This window comes from Lampetra planeri, chromosome 1 (assembly GCF_965212315.1).
Source record: "Lampetra planeri chromosome 1, kcLamPlan1.2.h2, whole genome shotgun sequence".
NCBI classification, from domain to species: Eukaryota; Metazoa; Chordata; class Hyperoartia; order Petromyzontiformes; family Petromyzontidae; genus Lampetra; species Lampetra planeri.
The window spans coordinates 7,783,501-7,797,761 of record NC_136107.1 but is presented as its reverse complement, the minus strand read 5'-3'; the positions used below and the strand labels follow the sequence as shown (position 1 = coordinate 7,797,761).

The 14,261-nt window shown below is 45.6% G+C and overlaps 1 protein-coding gene across 1 annotated transcript; it reads right to left on the bottom strand.

The window, feature by feature from the left end:
• Window positions 1-8,736: 8,736 nt before the first annotated feature.
• Window positions 8,737-13,402, bottom strand: LOC144736372 (uncharacterized). Its single transcript, XM_078619022.1, has 4 exons — window positions 12,566-13,402; window positions 12,238-12,373; window positions 12,008-12,111; window positions 8,737-9,697 (listed from the first exon to the last, which is right to left on the bottom strand). The coding sequence occupies exons 1-4, from the start codon at window positions 13,337-13,339 to the stop codon at window positions 9,401-9,403; spliced, it is 1,311 nt and encodes a 436-aa protein (XP_078475148.1). The 5' UTR covers window positions 13,340-13,402; the 3' UTR covers window positions 8,737-9,400.
• Window positions 13,403-14,261: the final 859 nt, after the last annotated feature.

Sequence of the window (14,261 nt, the reverse complement as noted above, 5' to 3'; positions counted from 1 at the left end):
AACGAAGCTCCTGACCTCTCCCACCGAGGTGGGAGTCGGCCAGGAGCTGACGCACTGCGTTTTGGCGGGATCGGTAGCAATACCCGAGCGTCCAACGATGTGCCCCAAATAACGTACCGATTCGCGCAATAAATGACACTTTTGGGGTCTAAATTTCAAATTAGCAGCCCGCATTTTGAGGAAAACGGCCCGCAACCTCTGGAGATGCTCGTCAAATGTTCTGCTAAAGACGATAACGTCATCCAAATAGATTAAACACGAATCCCACTGCAATCCAGCCAAAACCAATTCCATCAATCGCTGGAAAGTCGCCGGCGCCGAGTGTAATCCCATCGGCAACCGGTTAAATTGGAAGAGACCATGTGGTGTACGGAATGCAGTTTTAGGCTTAGATTCATCGTCCAGAGGAAGCTGCCAGAATCCCGAAAGCAAATCCAATGTGGAGAAGAATCCCGCCCCCGCCAAGGCGTCCAGCGATTCGTCAATACGGGGAAGCGGGTATGCGTCAGCAACGGAAATTTTGTTGAGGCGGCGAAAATCGACGCAAAACCGCAACGATCCATCCTGTTTCTTAACCAGAACGATCGGCGCTCTCCACGGGCTGGTAGAGGGAGAAATGATGTCGGCGGCTAACATGTCATCAACAGCCGATTTGACATGGTCCTTCTCGGCGGGACTCAGCCGGAAGGGATTTTGGCGTATGGGCGCGCTGTCACCCGTATCAATATGGTGACGCAGCAAATGGGTACAGCCTAAATCGAATTTGTTCTGACTGAACACGTCGGCAAATTCGCGCAGGAGTGTTTTTGACGCTCTACATCCGACAGGTCCGTCGATCCCGCACAAAGCGCCTCAAGCCACCCTTCATCGGTGTCCGAATGTGGAAGCGGCAGAGTGGCAGTGCCAACGTGATTGGCGACAGGTTCCTCGCAGGGCACCGGCGTTGCGTGAGCAAGCACGGTCCCTTGAGGAATTACCACGGCCTGCGACCCCACATTGAGGACCGCGATGAAAGGGTCCCCGTCCCCCCTTAAAAGTATTTTTAAATATTACTTATTTTAGACACAGATGGCAGAAAATCTTTGGATATGGGTAGCACATGTGCTCTCCGCTTGATATTCCCCACCCACTGTCAAGACCGATCAGGGACAGTCAGGCCAAAGTACAAAACAAAATGGAATCTCACCCTTGTGAACTAAATCATTTTTACCTTCGTTTTGATGTTAAATGACACTCTTCATGGAGGTGTATATGTTTCACAGAAATACAATTAATCTTCCAATTGTGTGTGCGCATTTTTCACACAGCTCTGGAATATGTAGGTCGGACAACAGTATCATTTTGAGTATTATTTATCTGTTGCGGTGATAGCTGTGAAATTATTTATTCAAACATAGATTTACATTTCCAGAGGGCAGAGAGGGGAAACGTTGCTCACATAAAACAGTTGAATTTGCAAGATGAAGAGAGTCGTTAAATAAAAATATACCATTCCTAGGTTTAAAAAATAGTTTTACCATACCTTAAGTCCCCCTAAATCCAAAAGAATGTGTTCATGGTCTTACATTCACACACCTGGGAAGGACATTCCACATAATTTACACAGACATCATGCTTTTGCAGGGTGTGTGGTATGAACGCCAAATATGTGGGGGGTCCTAATTCATGAAGAGTGGTTGGCTGTCATTCTGCCCCATTTTGGTAGAATGTACACGCAAACACTTGCAAATCTCTTGGTAATCACATTGGTTTTCATTGAAGATGGCATTACTAACACAACACGCGTGTATTCATAAATCTCATTTTGAATTTCAATACCAAAATAAAAAGCGTATGCTATTGATAACAAAAAGACACAATGGCTGATTTCCCGTTTTGTGCAAAATACATCTCAGTAAAAATATATCAATCAAATGACCCTATAGACCAGTGGCGGCTCCTGCAAAATCTCTCAGGGGGGGCAAATGTCTGGATGATTGATAAGGATAAGGTCCACCCATGCAAAGGATAAATTAACAGCTTAAGCATGTAAAGGCAACTTCACTTCTTTAATATTAATAAAAAATAAAGTGACTCTTACAATACATCTTGTTTGTTTCTATACTCACTATTAATACAATACACTCAAGTTTATTTTATTAAAGATTCCACTAGGTGGCGAAAAATAATTTTGTTGGATGAAACGTGGTTACGTATGATGACGTAAGCACGTTAGTGCGAGCCCTCCCGGAAGCCATAGAGAATGCATTGCAGCGCCCCCGTTCGAAAAAAAACATCTTTGAATGTAAGTCTATGGGACCACTCGGGACGATTCTCAGCCGGAGGGAAATCGCCCAAAAAGAGGCGGTACTCCACAGAACGTAGCATGACGCTGATTGGACTATATCCAGAGGCACAGTGACGGCTAGCGTGACTCTGTGGTTGAATGACATTGGTGGTGCGTCGCCCAATCGCCCTAATGAAGAAACCGCCCCTGCTATAGACTCTATCAAGACTAAGGAGTGATTGTCCTGGCAACTTATCACTTCATATAATCCAAAAGTACTCATTAGGAATACCTTTCTTCTCTCTTCGTTGCAATGTTTGAACAATATTAAGCCATAGCTGTTTGCCAAAATGAAGCACTATTAGGCATTGTTGTGGCAATTTTACCGCAGAATAAATCTCTATACAGATATCACAATGGCTCTCTCTCACCATCAGCCGTGATATATGCCCTGCTGCAGCGTGTCCTGCGAAAGCCTACTTTTCACAAGCCAATGTCTCTGCTTTGAATTTAGTCTCTGATCCAAGAGTTCCTCTCTATGTATCTCACTATAATTCCAAGCACGTACCTCGTCATGAAGACGAACAGGTCCAGACGCCTCTCCCTCCCAACCCTTCACCATCTGGCACTTGACCAGCATGGTGAAGTATGGTCAGTGCCAGCAGTGGATTGATAAATAGCTGTAAATGTGTTCTTGTATATCGAGGAATGTTGTGCTCGCATGTCATTTGCACTACCGGTCTAGCTTCCATCGCTTTGGTGACCTTGTCTGCACATGCAGACCAATAAATCATGAAGTTAATTGCATCTGTAAACTGTGAATGAGAAGGGAAAAATGTGCATGCGTTTTTGCAGACAGAAAGCAGAAACCCGACTAGTTGGAGCTTTGTTAATGGTGTTAATAAACGTGCTGTAAAAATCAAGACCAATAGTAAAAATCACAGCAACTTTAAATCAAATGGGCTATGGCCAACACAGGAAGGTCTGCTCAGGGCTCTGCAATGCACTATTCTGTAGATAATATACCATTCAAGTATACAAGCACTGTAAACAATCTTTTGCGTATGTAAGCCACCGAGCAATATTTATAGTGTTGAATTATACGTTCCTAAAAACCCTCTTACAGGCATTGCATCTCACAGTGCTGGAGACAGCTCTGCTCGTGACTAACCGTATTCTTATTGACCCCGTGTCACGAGCCTTTTGAAACGTTATCCTACAAACACAGCTTTCTTGCACTTTTGTTTCAAACATCCCTTTTTGCTCCAAATAAACAGCCACCAAATAACTCAGACCACAACGTACATTTGTATATCAGTTGTATACAATATTATAAATGGCCCAGACCAGCAGTAAAGAGCAGCTTTCCCATCAGAAGAAAAACACTGTTTAAAGAACGTTTCTGTTCCCATGGGTGGAGAAGCACCCCTGCCCTCAAGCCTTCCATGGTTATTGGTCATAATGTACACATTACACTTGTACCAGTAGCTGCTCCTGGCTCCGGTCTGGGGGCGCGATACATTTTACCGCGGGTTTTCCAATTGCCAGAAACTGAAATGCATGTGAGCTGATAATTATTATAATGTGAACGCAACATAGAATGCACCAGTGCTGCTCTGTTACCCAAACCGTTTTCTAAGCAAGCAAGGAGCCTGCATTGATTACATTTGCTCAAATACCCATGTTTGTAGCCAGACAAATTCAGAGCCACATCACCAATTAACGCTGAGATGTACTATATTAATTCGGGCCCACGCTTGACAAAAATTGCGTATGAAGCATTGATGAGACGTGTTTGCCTTTTAGTTGGGTGCAAACAGCATTTCATTCTCAAACTTGGGATTGAAAACGCCAGACAAAATGTTCCATTATCGTTGGTGATGTGTTTGGTCTTTGTAAATTTAATGGAAGTATTTTGTCATTTTTTTTGCAAAATAGATCTAGCAGTGAATCGCACACACACGCGAACTGCCACACAACTTTATATATCCATAATAGAGGTTTGTTTTGGATTAGATCACGTAAATACAAATGTGTCGTTAAACCCGCCACCACCCCACACAGCCAACTAGTAAGGTTTGTCACGTTAACAAAACGTGCCAATTCGTTGCTAGTTCAGCAACCCGTTGTGTTGGAGAGTAAACCCATAACATTCATAATTCGAGTACGACGTTTCTTCAGTAATTACAATTACCATCATCAGGCGCACAACCAGAGTTGTGGAGAAATCCTCCTGTTTCGGTGTTAAATGGAGGGATATCCATTACAGTAATGGATAGTCATTGTAATGTATGTCGTTACTTGGCTCCCAAGTGACGACGTAACATTTATACCTCTATTTAAGACCGAAGCAGGAGGATTTCTCCACATCTCTGGCTGTCCGCCTGATGATGCTAGTTGTAATTACTGGCGAAACGTCGTACTCGAATTGTAAAAGTAGTGGCTTTACGCTCCAACACACCGATGTGCTGAACTAGTAACGAATTGACACGTTTTGTTTACGCGATAAACCTTAATAATTGGCTGTCGGGTGGTGGCGGGTTTAACGACGCATTTTTATTTACGCAATCTAACCCAAAAACGTTTATTCTGGATAATATTGGTCGCGAAAGCCTATGTGTTAAACTAACTTTATATAAACGCTGTATATTTGCACATGGGTGGAGTGATGGTGCAGTGAGTAGTGCGCTGTGCTATAAACTACATTTTCAGAGTTCGATTCCTATGCATGGCTAATATCAATGGCGGATCATATCTTAACCGATCCTAGGCATCCTCTTCACCAACCCGCACCAACCAGTGTGGTGCAACAAACCCACGTTACCAACGCGGTGTAGCAAGGACTTGCTACAGCAGTAGATTGGCAAAGGACCAGAGAGACATATAAACAACCAATTAATGGCACTTTCTCAAGGACTTGCACAAGTGCAGACATTGCAAATGAGAATTCACTGTGAAGTTTCCGTGAGGAATTTGGTAAGAGTACAATTTAATTAAGTAAACACATATTTGCATTGGATATATGAGCTTAATATTAAAACATTTCCTTAGTTGGCGCTTTACCATATGCTACATGGGAGGAGCGGTATAAATGATAAATAATGATCAGTTATTTGTGAGGCTCAAGTTGGAAAGCATTAGTGATGGTCATTCTGCCTCTTGTTGGCAGAATGATGGCCATCGTTGCAGAAAATTCACCCTACTCCGCCATTTGCCATTCATGAAAAATTATTTCCACAATAAAAAGAGCCGATATCTCCACTCCTCATGCTGCATTGGCAAAACCTTTTTTTTATCAAAGTGGGTGGGGTTAAAATATTGCGAAAAAGTTTCTGTCAATGATTCCAGCTGAACAATTACATCAAGTGATGGTGTTGTTCAAAATTATGCAAATAGATTGGTGTAACTTAACCATTAAACCCTGGGTCTCAATGATCATCGTGTGCGCTTGTTTGGACAGATATGCAAGGATATTAAATAATTCGTTGACAGGGTCAGTCTTTCCATGGGATTATCACTATTAATCTTTAAAACAAAAATAGAAAATATATACTGTACGTCACTCCGAGAGCCACAAGCCTACTTACTCTACTGCCATCTCCTGGCCACCTCGCAGCACAGCAGATGTGCACCGAGATTGAAGTTTATACACCATGTACTCGTGTAAGAAGTTAGGTTTTTCGATTATATATATGTTGAGGAGTGGAGTGCTGACGTCAGGTCACACTCGCCTCGGGGGAATGCCGTCAGGGTAAAGTGACGTCATGCCCCCCGGGGTATTTAAGGGGAGACCCGTGACGTGGACGGGGTCTTCGCCGAGAGCCAGAGGAGTGAGTGATTAGGAAGTAGGGGGCTCCGGGATAGAGGGTAGAGAGCCAGGCTAAAGGGCTACTTTACCCGGCTGGCCGAGTTGGATGAACCCTCGGTCAGTGCTGTGGGAAGAGCCCGATAGCCTGGTAGGGTGTAGGGAACTCCCAGTCCCCTTCCCCTGGGAAGCTTAGTTAATAACCCTTGTGTTAACCCCTTCCCCCGAGTTAGGCGTAAGCCCTAAATAAACAGTTTGTCGTCAGCCCCTACACGACCGGCTTCAGCGTCCTTTTCTACCACGCAACATATATATAAACATCGCAATGGAGGCAGGAAAGAGTGGAGCTGCTCCGGAACTTCAGCTCCGTCTCCCGACTGATCCAGCGAACCCAGTTCCGGCTTCACTCCAGCTCCATCGACGCCAACTTCAACTATACTCCTGTAATCTGAGTAAAGGCTTCGATGGTCGGATGCATCTTCGCGCAAATAGATCCATTCACAGTTGCAGACAATTGGAAGGTGAGATAATAGGAGTGAGGACCAACGTTAGGGTGGTGCTGAGGTGGGGCCCTAGAACCACCAAATGTCACTTTGGCCCACCCGAGTTCACTCTCCTGAGCGATTATATCCTTGTTATGGGGGCCCACACAACAGCTCAACTGGTCTCGTCGTCTGAGAGGGAAACGCATTTGTATTGCCTCAATGTCACTTTCCCAGACCCGGGGTTAACAGGGAGGACTCACGAGGCATATGATGAGCGCAGCCTCTGTGCTTGGTGGGAAATGTCCCTGAATGGTTGTTGCTATACATGGTGCCCATTCCTTCACAATGTACCATGGTCATCCAGTCATAAATCACTTTTCCTCAACGATTGAGTGCCGAGGTGGACTGGCATTGGGGTTATCTCACTTACAAAGCAGCACCTACAATGGTGCTCTCAGGGAAGGTTATCTCTGCGTATCTCAAATGTGATATTTAATTCACAAAAAATTAGAGAAGCACTCAAGTAAAGATTAATTGACTCCTCTTACCTTTGCAGCCTACCTTCTGCTGCCCATGAGGGGAATATAGGCCACACCAAATCCACACTCGCGTGAATTCAACACAATAACAGAAGCAGCCAGTGCAAGGTTTGGCTGTAATAAATGTTTATTGATACTGCCGCATCTTAGTCATGCATACTCAGCTCAGAGGAAAGAACCTTAAGCCACCCGATGAAGCCTCACAACAATAACTCCCACAAAAGGGTTATTTATACCCAGAGCTTGTGCCCTCTGTCCACATCCGTCTCCTCAAGCCTGAGACGTCATCGTGGAGATGAGGTGTGGGATGCGGGGCCCCCATAATGTCATAGCCGTGATTAGATAATGCCACAATGTGTGTACAAGACTTAAAGGATAATTCGAATATATTGAGCTCTACCTGATGTATTCATGGTAACAGTATTGATTATACTAGTGTAGAGCCGTTGTAACCGTTGTAGACGGCCTGATTTAGACTTGCCGCGGGTGGCAAACAAACACAATGGGCGTGGCTACGTCGGTACGCGGAGCAGGTGCTCGCAGCGACGTCCTCGCCGTACGCTGGGATCCCCCACAGCCCCTCCCCTCTGGGGGAGATGGCTATATAAGGCGGTGAGCCGAAGGGCTCTGGGTCTAGTGTTAAGCTGTAACCAGTGAAGAAAGAAGACCAGCTAGACCGGCCCTGGAACTCCCTCGGATCGCTGTCCTTTTAAGGACCGACCAGGCAAGCCAGCGGCGTGGCCCCCAGAGCCCAGAACCGACGCTCTTCTAAGAGCGGGGTCTGGGTATTCGGGGTGCCGTAACCTAGGTGTAAGCTAGCTGTGAGCTAGGCTGTTGTGTTCCGTAGCTAGACGGGTGAAGGGGCCGATACCCCTTCAGTTACTGTAAGCTTCTGAGTTACGTGCTGGTGTTAATAAATAAGCGTGTGCCTCCAACTACGTGTCAAGTCTCCCTGGAACCATACTACACTAGTATGAATTATAACAGTACGGTATTGCAGCCCAAGCTAACCTAAATTATCCCCCTAATGTGCACTGTAATAATAATTCATGATTATGAAGGCAAACATTGGCTCAGCGCAGCTGGCTGGTTTAATTGGACCCGAGGATAATCTCTAGGTAGCTTAATCCACCAGGCAGTCAAATCTCAGGATTGTAATGGGTTAGCATTTTCGCATGGTGAGCTTGACGTGTATAATTCTCTCCAGGTCCTGCTTTGTGTCCTTCATTGTCACTTGTTCACACCCTCAATATCGTGGGTGCATTGTGTGACTTGTGCCCCAAAGCACCTGTGCACATCTCTTCTCCATAGCACATCCTGCTACTCCCTGCCCCCGCCGCCCAACTACAGCTAGGTGCTACCCCTATCACTACCCCCACCACTACCCCTATCACTACCACAACCCCTAACCCTATCATAACCCCTCCTTAACCAATCCAACCTGTCATGTTGTTCACCATAACTACACCACCACTTTTAATAATCCCACTCTATCTCAACCACTACCATCTTATGTATAATTGCTGTAACGCGCCTTGGCATGAGGCATTATATAAATCTATATCAAATAAGATGGACAGGAAAATCAGACAAATTCAAGTATTCCTTGAAATTTGTTTGCCATTTTTTTTCATCTAGTTGGACGGTACTGGTGCTATATACGCACGCAAAATCGACGTTTGCAAGTAATTTTCAACTAGGGGTTGTTCGGGGGCGCCTAAGGCGCCCCCTTACAACCATTTACGGCCTTCGGCCAGGAAAGTCACGAAAAAATTTCACACGAACGACGCATTCACGCAAGCACCCGATGCTCTTTTTTGAAGTTTTAAAATGAAACATCTTTGAATTGTATTACGTTTTGAATTAGATAATTGTATTTCTTCATTAAAAGCTTATATCATTTTACATCTGGAAGACTTCAATGAAAAGGACATTTCGTGTGAATTTTCTCTCGTTAAGTAGATGGCCTTGCCGGGGGTTCGGTTCAATGCCGAGTTTCACCTATTTGGGATTGCGGGATCGAGATAAGGCGACATAGAGCTGCTGGCCGTGCGAGAAGACCGCCGTCTGCAGATCGATCCCAACGTAATCGAACGTCTGTCCCTGCGCCTCCGTCGTTCATACAGGGGGTGCGTAGGTTTGCAGCGCCCCCTGCATGAAAACGACGGAAAGTGCAGCGTTCATCACAGATAGATAAAGTTGTGCGCTTATATAAGAGTATGAGCTTCACCATATGACTGCCTGCACCTCGTCTTGAGGTCTGCTCCTGAATTAGCCTCATCCTTCCTTGCTTTCGTCTGTCTGATTAATTATTGGTGTTGTCTTCCTTTGACTCATTCACCTCATGTGCACCATTTTCTTCCGATATACGCACCGACTTATCTGCCACGTCGTCTGACACGTTTTCTGCATTCTCTCCATCTTCCTTTAACTCGTTCACCTCATCCACAACCTTTCCTTCATCTGGATTATTCTCCGACTGATCTGCCACGTCGTTATTTTGTTCAGCTTGCTTGTCCTGTGCATCTGCAAAAACCCGTTGCAGACTCCATGCCCGCATGCTTCCATCTTGCGATCCTGTGAAGAGTGTATCCCCTGCTACCTGAATCACACAGAACCAGGCACATCCACACACCACACAGTAGACAGATTACTCCATTTTAGTGGCTGTGTAAAGCTTGGCAGCGATTACCTCAATTTGTCTTATTGTGGATCTTATTTCACAACATTAAATGTACATTCGATTATGAACGTTAATTTGCTCATATTTATGTTGAGTTCCACTTTACAGATTCTCTTCACGGGTAAGTACCCTCTAATAAAATTGTGTTTAGAAGACAAAAGCAAAATATGTCAATGTGTGTGTGTGAAGTTTAAAAGTTTTCCTTGTGAAATGAAAATTCCACGATTGGAAAAACACCGGTAGTTCTATATCCTAAGTTTTAAAATGTTGTGGGTACTCATTGAGCATCACATACAGGTCCTTCCCTACACGTCTAGAGACATTGTTACGCATGTCATATCAACCGTGACGCTTAGTCAACAAACATCCAGTTCAATGAGCTTCGCTGGAACTAGGCATTCCCCTCATACACTTCACAAAATACCCCCATAAACATCTCACACTGTACCTGTATCGTATGCAACAAGTTACATGGATTTTGAATCATGGATTATAAGTGTCACCGTGAGTTCTGCATGTTCATTTGTTACAAAATAGATGGGCCACCAATGTTTACCTTAGCCAATCAACTTCACATGCGAAGCAACACTTCATATTAGTTGGGTGAGTCACCACTTACAATTGTGACTCTTGGGGGGGGGACTGAAAAATCCTCGCGTAAAAACGAACGTGTGGGTCGGCACAACAGCTTCCCTACAAGGTCATGCACGGCCCTTTAATTATTATTACACACTTTAATTTAACTTTCCGTGCTGTCTGTTTATATCCTTTTCAATCTTTGACGCTTAATATTTTCGGATCTACGAAGTCTAACGAGCTGGAATTTTCTGCACAGACTCACCTGGCGTGACAATTCAAGATTTGATTAAAAAAACGGTCCAGGTCCCGCCGATCGTGATCTTATTCGTGTTTTGAAATACATTTTAATCATTAATAATTAATCGTACATTTTACACCCCCCCCCTCCCCCCACACACTTTTTGAAATTACGAATGGTAGCAGCTATTGCTGGATAGCCTCTGATCACATCTCCGGTCGTCGTCGGAACGCCGGAGCGGCCGCTGTGCCTCCCTCTCTTCCTTAGCGCTAGAAGCAGCAAGTACACAAAACCTATTAGGTAATAATAATAAAAAAAAACACAAGCTTTTCAATGCACACACTTTTATTTGCACTCAAATATAGAAGTACGGTAAATTACTTTGATCCCGGAATCAATCAAATGTGGCGCGCTCAATAAAAGTGGCTGGCTTCCTTTCGAAATTTTACATTCTCTTTATGCAAGCCACCCACTTTTATTAAGCACATCGAATTTGATTAATTCCGGGGTCAAAATAATGCATTCTATACTTTTGAGTACACATACAAGTGTGTGCATTGAAAGGCTTGTGTGTTTTACCTATGTTGTTTTCTTTGGAGAGGACGCTGCGTGTTAGGGCAACCCTCGGCGTGCTCCATCAGTAACACTAACAGCTCACGCAGGGTAGCCTGTCAACCGCTTATCAGTGTTCTTTGGGTCTTTCGATAAAGCCACATAGAAGAAAATAAATAAATAATAGCAATATCACCATATTGTTATTATATCACCATATTTTTTTCCTATCTACGTGGCTTTACCGAAAGACCCAAAGAATATGAATTCATGTAGTCACGAAAGCTTTAAGTCAAAATCTATGCTTATCAGTGCCTTACCTTATGACAGACCAAATTCAGACCTTATTGATCACCCCGTGCCCTTATAAATCTCAACATTCATCCTACAAAGCCCCATCATAATAGAGAAATAGAAACAAATATAAAATCAAATTTGCCCGGATTGAAACGGCTGTATGCCGTATCGACCTGAAAACTCAATTTCCCTTTACAAGAATACGGGTAAACCGCATGGGTTGACAGGTCTGCCTACTCAACTCCCACACCTACCAACCCGATTGAGCTCCCCTTCCTTGGTTTGTACACTAAGGCCAGGTGAGCTATTTACTAAATATTGCCCATTAATGAATATGCCTAGTATCGTATCCCTTGTATTTTTGTTGTTCACAGAACAAGTGCAGTACACCACTTTAAAAAAATATTTAATACGTACCCAAAAAAATCTGTTGATTTAATTCTGACTTTAGGGGTTAACTTACCTAATACATCTTTACATAAATACACGATAATAACTATGTAAACAGTACAGTACGTATATAAATTAAATGTACCTACTCACAATACAGCACTGGAATTCACCTTCATGCAGTTGATAATGTAGTTATGCCCCTTGAAGGTCCTCATTACCTCCCCTGTTTGAGCGTTGTAGGAGCAGGCGCTCCCATCTCCACTCCCTGTGAACACTGCACACCCACACACCAAACGCCTGTATTCAATTCCATTCTTAGCACATTCACAAGTTCCACTTCGAAGTTGCGTTGCAGCCCCAGTGCCCCGTAGATTGTGGAAGTGTAACGAGCGACACTTACGGACATTGCGATGAACCTCGAGCGCACTCACGGCGCGCGTATGCGGCTGATAGCTGCGTGCGCAGATCTGCGATCGCGTTTCCCAGCGCCGCGCGATGCCATCCTTGCCACCTGCGTACAGGTAACGCCCTGCCACCTGCAGGACGTCCACGTGCGAGATGAAGCCATGGGACGAACAGGACCAGTGGAGCATAACTTAGGTCCCACAGCAGAGATTTGCATCTCCACAATTCACATATATTTCTCGATTCAGCTCAAAAGGATAACGCTTCTCAGGTGCCCTTCCAATTATACATTTATAAACACACACTTGTAATGATCTGCGCACCTGCATGCAAATGACGCTGCCCAGGTTTTCAACGAACACTGACACGGCCTCCCCCTTGAGCACGTCCCAGCGGCGCAGCGTGCCATCCGCACTGCCCGAGAAGAGGGCGGCTCGCGTTTGCAGCACAGCGAGGCACAGAACAGGACCCGTGTGTCCCTCGAGGCAGTGCAGCGCCGTGCCGGTATCGTCCCACAGCCGCACCGTGCCGTCCATGCCGCCAGCCGCCAGCACCACCTGCCCGGGCACCTCGTCGGCGTTGTCCGGGTCGCCCTCCGCCAGGTAGAGCGCCAGGGGCAGCACGTTGTCCGTGTGACCCTCGCAGACGGCGAGACAGCTTCCGTCCGCCGCGTTCCAGCGGCGCACCGTGCGGTCGGCAGACGTGCTGTAGACCGAGTGGCCCCTGTGCACCAGCAAACGGTTCACGCGGGCCGTGTGGCCGTGCAGGACGTGCGCGCATCTGACGCTCAGCGCTCCGCCACCGCCATCGATCTGCCACACGCGCACGGCGAAATCGGCGCTGCATGTGAAGGCGTGGGAGCTGTCGGGCGCGAACGCGCAGTCTGTCACGTACGACTCGTGGCCCTCGAGCACGGCGAGCGCAGCGAAGGTGCGCGTGCTCCACAGTGCAGCGCGCGCGTCCTCGCCGCCCGTGAGCAACAGCTCGCCGTCGTGGCTCACGCTGGCGCAGCAAACGCCACCCATGTGCGCATCCCACATGCGGTCGCGCACCGCCTGCTTGCTGCCGCCGCGCAGCTTGGAGGAGCCAGTGCCCATGGCCTGGAGCCACCGGCGCGCGCCTCGTGCCAAATAAGTAAAACCACTAATATATGTTGTACTGAACACTAGACTATAGCTTCAGTTAAGATCATTTTTTTTTAGATATTAAACTGTGTGTGTAGGTCTACAACATTTCATATTTGTTGACCCTTTAGATTGTTAAATTGGTACATAAATACCCTATCGAGTTTTGCTATGCCGGAGCATCTCTGTATACGCGGATGCTGATCGTGTTCTTGTCGCCCCATCACCTGGTCCCCGTCTTTACGAAATATATACCACGGGAGTCCGACCAAACTTGACTTCAGGCTATAGAGTCTGGTTCCATAACACAAAACCAGGCCAGGTGCTGTGACTCACAACTATATATTTGTTCATTGTCAATGAACAGACTGAAACTGTTTACGTATCGTATTTCATGCTGGTTCAATTTACAAGAGCGCGTATAAAGTGTTCACATTGTCATGAAGTGTCCATTGGAGTTATGTAGTTGAGATTACGCTGTTATTATCGAGGAATCTCACCCAGATCCAGAGGAATGTTAGCGAACACAGTGGAACAACGCGGGCATCCAGAATAAACACCTCATTCACACCCAAACATCACACCTCCTGGCTTTCTGAATGTGTTAACCTCAGACACACGAAATGCTGATTTTACCCACAAATGGTGTTTAAATTCACAACCGTCATTGTGAAATGTGAAATTTTAAATACAAAACCTGATCCCAAACAAACACACGTGATCTTAATTACACGCATATAGACATGGGCACACATTTACACAATCAATAAACAAATAATTCTCCAAATCTAAGGTAACACGGGACATGAGGTGGGGCTATGGAAACACCACGCCCTTTGTCTCACCAGTGCAGATGTTTACACACCATTTTGGGGTCACCCTGGATTCAAAACTG

Excerpts from the sequence above, each read along its gene's own strand:
- LOC144736372 (XM_078619022.1), bottom strand. The coding sequence starts at position 13,339 with ATGGGCACTGGCTCCTCCAAGCTGCGCGGCGGCAGCAAGCAGGCGGTG. Across the intron at positions 12,374-12,565 it reads GCAGCGTCATTTGCATGCAG|GTGGCAGGGCGTTACCTGTA; the intron begins GTGCGCAGATCA and ends GACGTCCTGCAG. Across the intron at positions 9,698-12,007 it reads ACATTATCAACTGCATGAAG|GTAGCAGGGGATACACTCTT; the intron begins GTGAATTCCAGT and ends TGTGTGATTCAG.